Source organism: Toxotes jaculatrix, chromosome 2, assembly GCF_017976425.1.
Source record: "Toxotes jaculatrix isolate fToxJac2 chromosome 2, fToxJac2.pri, whole genome shotgun sequence".
Taxonomy (NCBI): domain Eukaryota; kingdom Metazoa; phylum Chordata; class Actinopteri; family Toxotidae; genus Toxotes; species Toxotes jaculatrix.
The window spans coordinates 4,217,472-4,230,501 of NC_054395.1; the positions used below are offsets into that span (position 1 = coordinate 4,217,472).

General features: G+C 41.4%; 2 protein-coding genes across 2 annotated transcripts; both read right to left on the bottom strand.

Annotated features, from left to right (window-relative positions):
- Positions 1-1,643: 1,643 nt before the first annotated feature.
- Positions 1,644-2,336, bottom strand: nppb (natriuretic peptide B). Its single transcript, XM_041063740.1, has 2 exons — positions 2,214-2,336; positions 1,644-1,943 (listed from the first exon to the last, which is right to left on the bottom strand). Exons 1-2 carry the CDS (start codon positions 2,325-2,327, stop codon positions 1,644-1,646), a joined length of 414 nt encoding a protein of 137 aa, XP_040919674.1. The 5' UTR covers positions 2,328-2,336.
- A 3,875-nt stretch (positions 2,337-6,211) lies between these two features.
- nppal (natriuretic peptide A-like) lies at positions 6,212-6,801 on the bottom strand. Its single transcript, XM_041063667.1, has 2 exons — positions 6,712-6,801; positions 6,212-6,520 (listed from the first exon to the last, which is right to left on the bottom strand). The coding sequence occupies exons 1-2, from the start codon at positions 6,793-6,795 to the stop codon at positions 6,212-6,214; spliced, it is 393 nt and encodes a 130-aa protein (XP_040919601.1). The 5' UTR covers positions 6,796-6,801.
- Between the last annotated feature and the right edge of the window lie 6,229 nt (positions 6,802-13,030).

The window sequence follows — 13,030 nt, forward strand, 5'->3', positions numbered from 1 at the left end:
TTGGAGAATGCAGGAATGAAAAGCTGAGTGACTTCATTTCTGTGCCCCTGCCTATAATGTAATGTGAAAGCTCATTGCCACACTGTGGGCCTTCATCAGTCATTATAGTGTTGATATGTTCTTGGGGTTTAAACAGCAGGAGATCTGTGTGATTATGACTGCTGCATGTGTAGATTACAGCAGAGAGAAGAAATAGACTCAGAGCTAAAAAAAAAAAAAAAAGAAAAGAAAAAAAAATCCCATACTAATGTGGAGTGCTCCTTACTATCCACAGCACAGGGAGTACTGGAGAAATGATTTTTTGTTACATCTGGTGGAATTAATTAACACAAAGCCTTGCCGCTCTACCAGCAAAAGTGCTAACCCCTAACCCTAACCCTGCTCACAGGGACAGGGTAGCAAAGCTATACAGTAGGTGTTTAATAACCTCCAGCTCATTCAGGATCCTGCAACTAAGGTCTGAACACATCACTCCTATTTTAAGTTTTCTTCCCTGGCTGCCAGTAAAACGAAGGTTTGATTTGAGGATACTTCTTATTGTTTTTACTCCTAGGAATGTCTTCTATCCTTCCTACAGTGTTTACATGTTCACTTAATATACGCTGGATAGATCAAGCAAAGGTCTCCTCACTATACCTAGGATAAATTCCAAATCAGCCTCAGTCATTATGGTCATGTTTGTAATTCCACATGAGCTATATGATACTTTGTATCACCTATATGCTGATGACACACAGTTATATTTATCAGTTTCTGCCAGCAACCTGGTGAATGGCCTCATCCAATACAATTTGCTAAGGTCACTAAGTTTTTAGTTAGGTTCTAAATACATTGTATAACTAAAACTTGTATCTGTATCTGCCATCATTCCCTTTTTATAATGATGGAAATATCTTCCTATCTTATTTCCTTTTTTTATTGTAAAACCTTCTAATATGTTTTTTTTTATCATTTGTGACCTTTTCCTGTTTCTTTTTCTTTATATCTTGAAGCCTGTTGTATGAAATATGCTCTATAAACAAACTCGACTTGATTTGATCCTACACAGCCAACTCCTATATAGCCAAATGGCAAAGTAACAGCATTACTGGGAAAAGTAGCTGCAATGTTATTTTTGAATTTCAAATTGAAATCTCTTACACTGATAATGGAAAAAGTAATCACTTCTTAAGCAACGACGTGCAGTTGTAAACATTTATTAAAACATTCAACAATACAGAACAATCTTATATCAATTTTAAATAAATATATTTGTAAGCCACAAACAGTATTCAATAAATATTAGTAAATAAATAGCATTCAAATAAAAATATGTTTTGGTAGAGACGTTGCAGTTGCAGAATTTTGATGGTAAGACTTCATCTTTACTTTGGATCTGCAAGAGAACAAGATGACAACAGCTCTGTTATAAAGATTCATATCTTCTCATTCATTTCAGTAATGGTACAAATGTGTGTGTGTGTGTGTGTGTGTGTGTGTGTGTGTACTATATTTAACTATATAATACTGTCTGGACAAAGACAGGCAAAAAAACCATGTGGAGCTATTTTGCTGGTTTGTGTGGATTTTTTTTTCAGTGACACATAAAAGTTAGACCAGATCAGCCTGGATTTGCTGGGGTGCTGTGGATTACTGAAGTAGAGTTACTGTAACTTACTGTGTTTGCCCACAGTGTTGCACCCCAGAGAGCTCATGGATCCTATTCTGTCCATCCGTCGACCAAAGCAGCCGGAGGACCTCCTCGACGGGTCGTTGCGGACGCTCTTCAGGTTCTTGGCTGAGAGAAATTCCCTGATCGCTGCCACATCCAGTCCGGTCTGAGACTGCTGTTCACCTCCGTCCTCCTCAGTATTCAGGCTGTCCAGACCATCCTGCTCTGCAGGGACTCTCTGGTCCACCTCAGTCTGCTCTGAAACTGACTCTTCTAGTCTGTGAAGCAGCACCTGCAGCATCCACACAGGCATGAGTTGGGTTAGTGTTTCAGCCCCAAATAAACACAGTCATGTAAAATGTCCTTCAAGTTCATTTTGTTGATTATGCAGTTGCGACACTAATTAATTGTCACGTACTGATTACATATGTTATTATTCACTTAGAGCAGCACTTCAACTTCAGTACAAAGTTCAGCTACATTTCCACAGGGAGCCATGGTGGAGCCCTAAAACTCCAACTTTCCACACCCAAGTTTTAGAATGCGATATTTGGAGACTCACCTTTAAGATGTCCATGTCAGTGTCAGTCAAGCCGGTGCTGATGGGATACGTGCTGAACAGCTGCAGGTTTACGATGAGGAGGAGACCGCAGAGGAGAATGGGAGACAGATGCATGTTTCTCTGTGAGTTCCTGGTGACTGGATCGATGGATGGATGGATGCTCTTCGGCTTTTTTTTTTTTTTTTGCCCAGTAGCTGTTTGGATGCTGGAGCCCACAGCAGCACCCTCTGCTCTTTTATACTTAAGCCTGACACAAGTAGGTATGCCAGGAATTGGACTGGCATTCCTGACACCTGATTATGATAACAGGAGCTGTCGGAAACTGCTCCTTTTAAAGCGTTGTCTTTTAGATATGGGGCATTCGTATGACATAGCTGCTTCCATATGCTACTTTGTTTCAGAAACATACTCCAACCCCCCCTCCACACAGGACATTGTTGTCACTGAGCTACGGGAAGTAGTAAACTAACACAGAGTGTGACAGTGTTACTACATTGAGGGGTGTACGTGATTGTGGTAGGGTAGCCTGCTGGTTTGAGAGACCGGCCTTCAATGGGAGGAACCTAACTCAGACTGCCAAGTGTGCTCCCAGCTCTCAGGGAGCTGCTCTTTGGCGGGTTGTGACCTCTGACCTCTTTGTGGCAAAAGGCAAGAGAAACATCACATAATGAATATTGATGAACATGAAGCATAGCATAAAGACTATTAGTCTGATTTTTATATATTACAGTCTGACATATATCACTTATAATTTAAAAATATGAGGGATGCGCTAGTCAATATTTTTTATATTAGCAATGGTTCAAATGACTACAATGCAAAATGTGACACTTGATGAATCCACAGAGAATTAGAACCAGCTCTTCAGTTCTTTTAGCCTCTTTCAGCTCAGTTTTGTTTTTACAGCTTTACTGTTTTGGTTGAGTCTCACTTCTCTCATCACTCTGGTTTCCAGTAGCAGCTGTTTAGCAGCCAGGTTTGTTTCTCAGGAGTTGGTGGAGACCAAACCAGAGCTACAAGAGAGGGAATGTTGGACTTAGATTCATCTTAGACTTAGACGTGGCTCCAAATGAAGGATGGTGTTGCTCTGTGTCCACTGATGTGTTAATCAGCATCTGTTAGTACACTGTCCACGGCAACTTTATCAGGTGATTATATAGCATGTGTATGGTACTGCTGCTTCTTGAACACACAGAAATATACTGCTAAAATTCTACATTCAGAGTTGGTTCTGAGAGGCTATAAATAACGGGAAACTACAGAAATTAAATTTAAATTTAATATTAGGCTTAAAAGCTTTTTGTTTGACAAATCTTATAATTAGTTGTAGTTACAGTTTTAGTTTTTATGACTAAACCTATAGTTAGTCACAATTATTTCTATAGACACTGTTACAGTTAAGGATAAAGCCCATAGTAGGGCTGGCTCAGGCAACAGAACCATCCCTTAGCTATGCTGCTATAGGCCTAGGCTGCAGGGGGACTTCCCATGATCCTCTGCACACCTCTTCTCTTCTCTCTTTCTCTCCTCAGACCCACTCTCACATTTATTAACCTTTATTCCATGTCATTAACTCTGTGTCCTCTCTCCCCCGTAGTCCTGTGCTTGTCTCTCTCTGGTCTCTCTGTCTCTGTACCTTTTTGCAGGTGTCTCTGGCTCCGGAGCTGCATGTTCTCTGTCTGTGGTCCTGACTCCACCCACCTGCTGCTGTTTATTGTCTACAATGATCCATTTCTAACACATTACTATGCTTAATGTTCCATTCTGCTTCAGATACATTTTGGATTAATATTCTATGCAGACTGTAATGTAAATAATTACCAATCATGACAGCTTTTTGCTTCTGTGCTCTGTTTCCTATCATAACTGTAATCTGCTGAGGACTCAGTATCCACTGTTCTGTAATCTGAATGCTGGCCCTCTAACATTGTTCACTGCCAACCCTGTTTTATATGCTGCATGTCCTTCTCCTCCTCTCCTCCATTCCCAGCTGTCCTATCTTCCTCCTTTTCCTCCTTTCACCCAGCCCGGCCCTCAGCAGGAGGGTCCCCCATCTGAGCCAAATTCTGCTCAAGGTTTCTTCCTTTTAGAAGGCAGTTTTTTCTTGCCACTGTCGCCTTAAGTGCTGATCTGGGGTCAGACTCTGGGTCTCTGTAAAGCGCTTTGAGACAATTTTGATTGTGGAAGGAGCTATATAAATAAAACTGAGTTGAACTGAAAATTGAATTGAAATTGAAATTGCTTAAAGTACTTAAATGCATGTTTAGGTAAATGTACTTAGTTACTCTGCGTCAGAAAGACGTTTAAAGGCAGTAATGGAGTTACTGTGGAAATTTCATTTTATACTTTAAAACTGTGAAGTTGTTTGATTTTCATGATGATGTGTGATCGGTAACAGGAAAGCTTAAAGGGAGGTTGATGGCATGGATCCGGCCTATAACAGGTTCTACGCGCACTTTTTTTTTATTGCGTGCGTAAAGGTCGGAGACTCGAGCTGTTCCATCCAGTTCAGCTGTGTTCAGCAGGTTGGCTGGTTCCCCGGGCATGGAGACCACCAGGTGCCGTCACCTCCTTTTTGGTTTGTTTCTTTGCTTGCTGTTTTCTTTTTTGTTAGTTAGGTTTTGTTTTTTTTTTAATCGAACCCAAAATGGGGTTAAAAAGGAAACAAACCTAAAACCTAAAATACACACTGTTCATGGATACGTGTGTGAAATCTGTGTAATTAAAATATCAGCATGAACAGGCGAAACGTGTTCACGTTTTCCGAAACAGTTCAGACTCAGCTCCTTTAACTGCTGACGATTCAAAGCTGAAATAATAATAAATATAATATGTGAATCTAACACACCGGTTTATTGAACGTGCATTTAGTATGACAGTGTTCCCTGTGAAAAAAAAAAGCTGCTTTCGGCTGTGTCCAAAAAAGAAACCAATTCAATCAGCTATTATGCAAAATAATTATTTTACTAGAACACAGTCTATTACAAGGCAACTCTACCTTATCCAACAAGAAAATAATAAATAATAAATACATTTACAATAATTTATTATTTAACAGCTGACATATGAAAAAAGCAATCACAGTTCTGCATGTGAACCATGGACAGAGGAGACAGAATAACCGCCCTTTTAAAGTGTCAGTCAAAGCTTCGTGAGTGCGAGGACAGCTCCGGTGTTGGTTATGGTCACACACTGATTCACCTGTTGACAGAAAAAAAAAAACACACACACACACACATTAGTACACCAGACTATGAAGAGCGGGTTGTTAAGCTCTGATTTCTGAATCGGTCACAACTGCAGCTGCTGCACAGGAGCCCCCTGAGCCAGGAGCCCCTAAACCTACAGCTGTTCCCATGCAGATGTTCAGTGAATCCATTCTCAGAGTCAGTGTGAAGAAGCAGCTACAATTCAGTTCATTCTGTCTGTGTAAGTACATATGAAATGTTTCTGATGTATTTTCAGGCTAATGAATTAAAATGAATTTATCACAGAAAACTATTCACGGAGGATTTGAACTTTTTTTTTTGTTATGTGTGCATGTGTCTGCTGCATCATATTTAATCTGTGCAATCTTTGTAAAAGATAATTTGATCTTATACACCAGATAAACTGGTGTATAAGATCAAATATTTTTGTGTATTATATGAACAAATCGGACGTACAATAACTGTGATAATGTAGTTTTTCTTTTCAAATCAGGTCTGCGGAGGGTTTTTTTTTCTGTGTCACAGTCTAACTGCTTTTTCCTTTTGTTATTCCACAGACACAAAGCGTCTCACAGTGCTGTAATGTCTTTCCTGTATTTTATAAAAACTGTGACTGTACAAACAAATTGTCTTAGATTTAATAATATCATCATAATAATAAGGAAAACAAAACAAAAACAAAAAACAAAGACGCAGGAACTCCGTTTAAAGCAATTAAAACAAAAAATGTGAATACAACTATGGTACCGAAATCATAATATTTCTCCCACGGTTCCCTGACTCCTACCTTCAGCATCCCAGCCCGCTGAAGGAGCCGATCCTCTCTAACCGGACACCGAAGCAGCTCCTCAGCCCGCCTTTCTTGTACCGGCTCCACGAGCGCTTGGAGGTCCTCACGAGGTCCTTGAAGAAACGCGCGAGGGCGTCTTCTTTAGCCGCCAGTGCCGAGTTGCTGGGGTCGGAGGAGTCCCATGGGTGCTGCTCTGGAGCTCCGAACACCGACTTGTCTGTGTTTGCATCTTTCCCCTCCACCTCCATCTCCTCCGAGGAGTAATATGGCGCCCTGTTGATCTCCTCTTCTAAAAGCTGCTTCAAACTCTGTGGGGGAAAAAAAACAAAACATCACCTCAAACACACAGCTAACAACATAAAAACACCAATTCATCATCAGATAGGCCTGCTGCATTCACGTCACTTCAGTGTGTCTGAGAAGTTAAATCCAGCCTATAATCACACTCATAATCACTCATTCACATGTCACTCACTCATTAAAGGACAGGTAAATTTACCTGTAGGTCAGAAACCGGTTTGGCTCCAACGAAATTAAGCAGTAAAAGCAGAGAAAAACAGCACACGGAGACATTTGGGTTCATTTTCTTTTCCAGTGTTTTATCTTTTTTTCTTTTTCTTTTTCTTTCAGTTCTTGTCCCCTTACAGACTAGGTGGCGCGCGACTCAGTCCGTCCCTGCTCCTCTCCGTCTCGCGCTCCTCTGGCTCTCCAGCGGTTGGGCAGGTGCTGCCTTTATACGCGACCTGATTCCGTCACGAGGTCTGAGGAAATTAACGAGGCGTGACTAATGCCCTTCCACGTGGGAGTACAGGCTAACCTGAGTGTTGAAAATCGGGACTGGAAGTCTTCACGGGTCCAAACTCCTCTGATGCGGTCTGACGACATGACTGAAGACTCGGCTGAGGTCTTGAGCCGCTCGGGGTCAGGACTTCATATTGATGATGCATCTGAGTTCTCAGTTACCACAAACCAAACATCGCGATGTCAAACATAAACTAAACAAACTTCAGTAGCATTTGTTGGTTTTGTTTGGGCTAAGTGTCATACTGAGCTGCCCCTCAGCTCTCAGGTTCCTTTTTTTCCTGTTTTCTGATTTCCCATGTTTTTGCTCCATTGGGAAAAAGTTCTTCATTTGTTTGTTTATTTGTTTAGTAACTTAAACTGCAGCTGTTAATCCAAACTGTGAATTCTGTAGCTGCATTGCATAAACTTTGTTCTCAGATTCACTGCAGATTTGGTTTTGAAATCGGCCTGTGCCCCGTCGGCAGAAAGACATCTGTTTTCAACACCCTGATTTTGTTCAGTGACAAGTTTCTTTCTACAAAAATCAGTGCACAGAAGCCATCATCGAATCATTCTACATTGCTGCACAAAGGTGCATTCTACGTCATATGTGGATGTCATAGCACTGGATATCAATTGTGCACTGTCTTATAAGGAGAACAGAAAATTGTGGTGACAGACACAGAAGTAAAACTGACAGGAGACAAGTGATGCCGCTCTTTGTTCTTTAGATAATAATTGATTAAAATACAGAATGTTAATCTATAAACCACTGAATCTTTAATCTGATTTTGACTCACTTTTATTAGGTTGTTGGGGTTTTTTTTAACACGTATATTTGCTGGGGCTAGGCTAACTAATCATTTCCCTGGTGTGAGGTTGATTTAAACTTAACACATCCTGAACCTACAGTCTCCCTGCAGTGCAGTCAAATCAAAGTCATACGCCTTGTCTCCTGGTTTGCTGCTGAGTGGAAACATGAGCAGTGTGAAGTGACACTTGCTGTCGTTTTTCTCTGTCTCATTCCTCACAAATACTCTGAAGAGGCTGATGTGTGCACCTGCAAAGGTGGAGGTGGTGAAAATTAAGATTCATTTGAAGTTTGTGTACTTGGTGTGTGTGTGTGTGTGTGTATGCCTCTATGTGCTTGTCTTGTGTTTGTATTCTTGTGCCCCCCAAATTCCATCATGCCCCCATCCCCTTACCACCCAGCCTCCCCACCCCTCCAATTGCCCTGCCACCATCCAGACAGGTATCAAGGGCAAATGATGAGCGATTAGCCCTGGACCCTGTGAAACTGAGTGCACTGTGTGGAGGTGGATGACAGCTAATTGACATTTCACCAGCTTCTCAACTGGAGGGCCATCATACCAAATTGACTTAGGGCCTCAGGGCAGCAGTGAATATTCCACGTTTTTTTTTTTTTTTTTGTTGTTGTTGTTTTTTTTCATGGAAAGAATCAGAACTCTGCTAATTCTATCTGTTGGTCCTGTCACACAGAGGAAGATGTGATGTGAGTGACTCACTCAAGTTTGTCTTTTTGTGTTTAAGTCAAATGAGAAGTTGCGGATTTAGATCCATTACATGAGTAACAGCATCAATAGTGTACACTGAAAAAAATGTTAATGTCAATTAAATATAGAATAAAGCAACATATTTTAGTCAGATGTGGTCCATTGTGTGTCAGTCACATAACTGATGAACAAACATTTCACTTTGATGAGTGTGCTGTTGAAACATGACAGTTTCAGGCTGATTCTCTGTCTCTGACGACATGACTGTTAGTGACAGTATTTGATCAGCTGACAGTATGTTCCCTGTAGGTCTCTACAGCTTGAGAAGGACTGAGCCGAGCAGTGTGCCGGTTTTCACGGCCGACATTTAAACCTCTTAACTGTCACTTAGATGAAGAACGTGCAATCCACCCTCACACTGGTTCCCCTCCATTAAAGGCCTTAATTAGAACATAAGCGCCTCATCATCTAAACGATGGAGCTCGCTGAACTAAAGCAAAGACCTCTGAAATGAGAGGCATCTGTACTGATGTCAGCGCTGTGTGTCAGGCAATGCTGCAGTGGTTCCCAGAGGCTCGTCCCTCAGGAGGAACTCCCCAGTGAAGTGACTACCAGTTTAACAGAACTATCACTCCTTTAACCAGAACTGATTGAATTTACAGAATGTAGATGATGTGAATGAGAATGTAGTTTTTTTTTTTTCCACTGCTGTAGAATGGAGAGTAAACGTGGTTCACTTTTTAGTGATGGAAATGTCTCCTGATGGATTGGTACTTTGGTCTAAACTGAAATACTGGTTCTGATGAAATACTGTATGCATTGCCATGGAATTTTGTACATGTGTGGTCCGTCCCCAGATGGATGAAACCTGTTTTTTCCTCTAGCGCCACCAGCAAGCTCACATTTGTTTCTTTTGCTATTGGATGGATTGCCATGTCATTTGGTTCAGACAGCCAAACTTTGGCATAGAACTGAAGGTGTACACGTCAGCCATAGCTGTTATCATGCTAAAGCAAACTCTACTACAAGATACGATCATGTTTTCTAAGGAGCCACATATTTAGTGATGACACTGTCATTCATAGATAGTGTCATCTAGTAAGTAAATTGATGATGATGGGAGACAGGTCATGATCCGTCTGATTCAGCTCAGTGACCATCAACAGCTGGATACATGTTTCACAAGTCTTCATCTTTTCCTGTCTTTGTTTTTGTACCTGTGAAGTTTGAGGCAGTCAGAGGTTTGGTTTCCTCATCTGCTAAATATTTGCTTGACAGTCCTCTTTTAGATTCTGCCCCAGTCTGGGAACCACTAAATTAAGATGGCAACCATGGTAAACATTAACATTTAGCTCAAAACATCACTCTGCCAAGTGCAACGTCACTGAGCTGCTGCTATGCATGAACCGTGCTGCTGAAACCTCCAACAAACTAGCATCACAGCAGAGGGAGTGCTGTAGAGACCAGACTGTTATGTCTAACAGAATTAATCAGCATTAAGCCTCGCACATATACCAACTACCCGCACGCCACAACATATGCAGAATGCCGATGGCTGCAAAGTTAAAAAGTTAGACGTTTTGGCACTCTGGAGAAAATTCCACATTTTGTTGAAATGTGAAGTGTAAAGAAGTAAATCCAGCTTCTGCAAACACATTAAAAACAAGCCTTTCTTTAAACAGTTACGTTTTATTTTAAGGATCTGAAAATGAAGCTAGCTGATGCCACAGAAGCAGAAGAGGTCGTGAAAAGACCAATCTGGACCAAGAACACCTTCGGATTAAGGAGGAGGTCTGCTGGACAGAGAGGTAAAAACAGACCCCATATGACCGCAAAGGAGCTGCAGAGAGGTTTTTCTGATACAGGAGAGGTGGTTCACTGATCCACTGGGCAGCACTGATGCACAACAAGCTCTGCATGGAAGAATCATCAGAGGGAAACCTCATTTGCTACCTCATCACAAACATCTGAAGTCTGCAAAGCAACATCTGGATAAACCAGCTCTGCCCTGCTTAACCACATTCCATCATCCAAAGTAACTCTGTAGAGTATTTTGACCTCAGCTCAATGTTTTGGTTTTCCAGTCCATAGCTGTGCTGTTGTGGTCCAGTCTTAGTGCTCTCATCAAACCTGGTCCAGCAGGAACTCTTAAAAACTCTTGAAAGCTATAAGAAGCCTCTGTTCACTACCTGCTCAGCAGAAAACAGCAGGCAGACACAGTCAGAGAGTAACTGCTGAACATTTAGCCGCCAAAGAGCCAGGAGTTGGTGGATACCAGAAACAGAGCTAACCTTTAGACTTTAGATTCATCAGGTGGACACAAACAATCCAAGAGATTTGTCCTCTGTCCCCATGTGACCAAATACCGATTAAAGCTGCTTCAAGTCTATAGATCAAGGTGCGTACAGTTAATGTAAAATAGTATAAAATAGTTTTGTATACTCTTTAGCCATGACCATGATCTTTCCCTGATTTTAAACAAGTATTTTTAGATGTCAAAACTCTAACCCCTCAGAACAGAGGTGGAAGTGAGGTCTTCACCTGCTTTTACTTGCTAATAAACAGTCAAGTTAAATCTCCATTTTATTAAATCTCCTTTTTTATGTAAGAACAGCACAGTATACATATGACTACTTCCAGGAATTAGGGGCTTTTAGAAAGAACAAGACTTAAAGAGAAAAACCCCATTAATACTTTAATAATTAATGATTTAGTAGTTTACTTTGCCACTACAATATCCTTTCATACCATTACATCAGTCAATGCAGTGAGCTCAGTCAGGTCAACTGTTTTTTTATGGGTGAGAATGAGAAAAGGGGCGAGAGACTCTTAAGTGTAATGTTTTACCAAACAGCGTCACCTGAGGCAGACACGCCGTGACACATTGCTAACATGCCAGTGGCAACACCAAGGATGGCAATAACTCATGGTTATGACATGTTTTCTAACACTGTCTGAACCCTGCGTCCAGTGATGTGTGGTGTAAGCAGGGAATGTGGCACCTGATAAAGGATGGGACGGGGGGGGGGGTGGGGGGGACAGTCAGTTGTGGATGCTCGTCTGTGCCATCCTGTCAACACCGGCTCAGCACTTCCTCCCATGAACATATCATCTTATCACCAACACGCTGCTATCTGCTACTGTCTGCTGGAGCAGAACCTTATTCTGCTTTTCAGTGAAACACTAAGACTTTCACTGAAACGTTTACCCTTCAGCCACTGATGGAGTAATATGTGTAACTCATTGGCTTACAGTGTGTTGTTGGACTGAAAGAGCAGCACAACAGAACTGTTTCATACCGCGCACCTGGGACCTGCTCAGACAGACTCAAACAGATTACCCTGCATAAAAACACATCATCATTATATTCACACTGATAATCCCAGTTTTTAATCCGTGTATCTGGGAATGCTCCTACTGCACTCTACACGCTTTTCATGTTTTAAATGTTTTCATTCAGAAAAAAAAAAAAGTCTCTTTTCTTTTCACCCTAACCTTTTCCTTTCTTTCTGACCTTCTTCAGTCCACAGCTTACTCATTTCCACTTTCTGGTAATCATTGACCACTTTGCCAAAAATAGCAGTCAGAACTGGTCCGTGTGAACCATAAGGTAGGTCCAGTTGACTTGTTAACTTGGTTGGTGGAGATGAAATGTCTGAATGATTGAAGGCCGGGGGTTATTTCTGTACTGTACCTGTAGATGGTATTCCATGTAGGACTGATCATTTTCCTGTGATAAGATCATTTATTAGTTGTAGAATGAGAAGATCTGGGGAAGGATGGAGCCAGTGAGGCTTGTCAGAGCTCACACTGAGCGACATGAGGAAGGGTCAGGGAGGAAGTGACCACACTCTTAGCTTTTAGCAGCATGATACCATTGAGGGTCAGAGGTTTGAAACCTAGACTCTATTGAGTTTTCACCTCAGGTGTGGGGAAAAACACACACACACACACACACACACACACACACACTGGGAGAACATTAACTTTGGACTCAAAACACTCAGACAGTCTGGTTAGGTTGAGCTCCTGTGCCCGACTTTAATGTTGAATAGAGAACCTAGTGATTAATATCGTAATGCTTTTAATTACACAGTAAGAATGAGGTTTGAGGCTGTGATATAATGTGTGGCTGTTCTTCCCTTTTTACTTTAATTACACAATAAGAAAAAGTTGGTTAATACTGTTTTTCCCAAAGCAAAGTTTTGTTTTCCAGGTCTGTTCCCTGTAGGTTTCCAGTGTTTACAAAAAGACTTATTCCTCCTTTAAAATAACTTTTTTCTTTTGTCATTCTTTATACAAAATCACCTGACTTCCTCCTTTGCTCCCATAATAACTGCAACCATCGCTTGAGGTCATCTAACAATAAAGCGTAACTATGGGTCACAAGAAGCTGCTGCACAGACAACCTATAGAGTCGTTTTATGTTTTTAGGGGAGGGGGGAGGGCAACAGCAGTCTGCCTCCAACTGCTGTTGCCTTTTTGGGGGCCATTCTTTCCAAAGTTTGGGGGGCGGGGTCT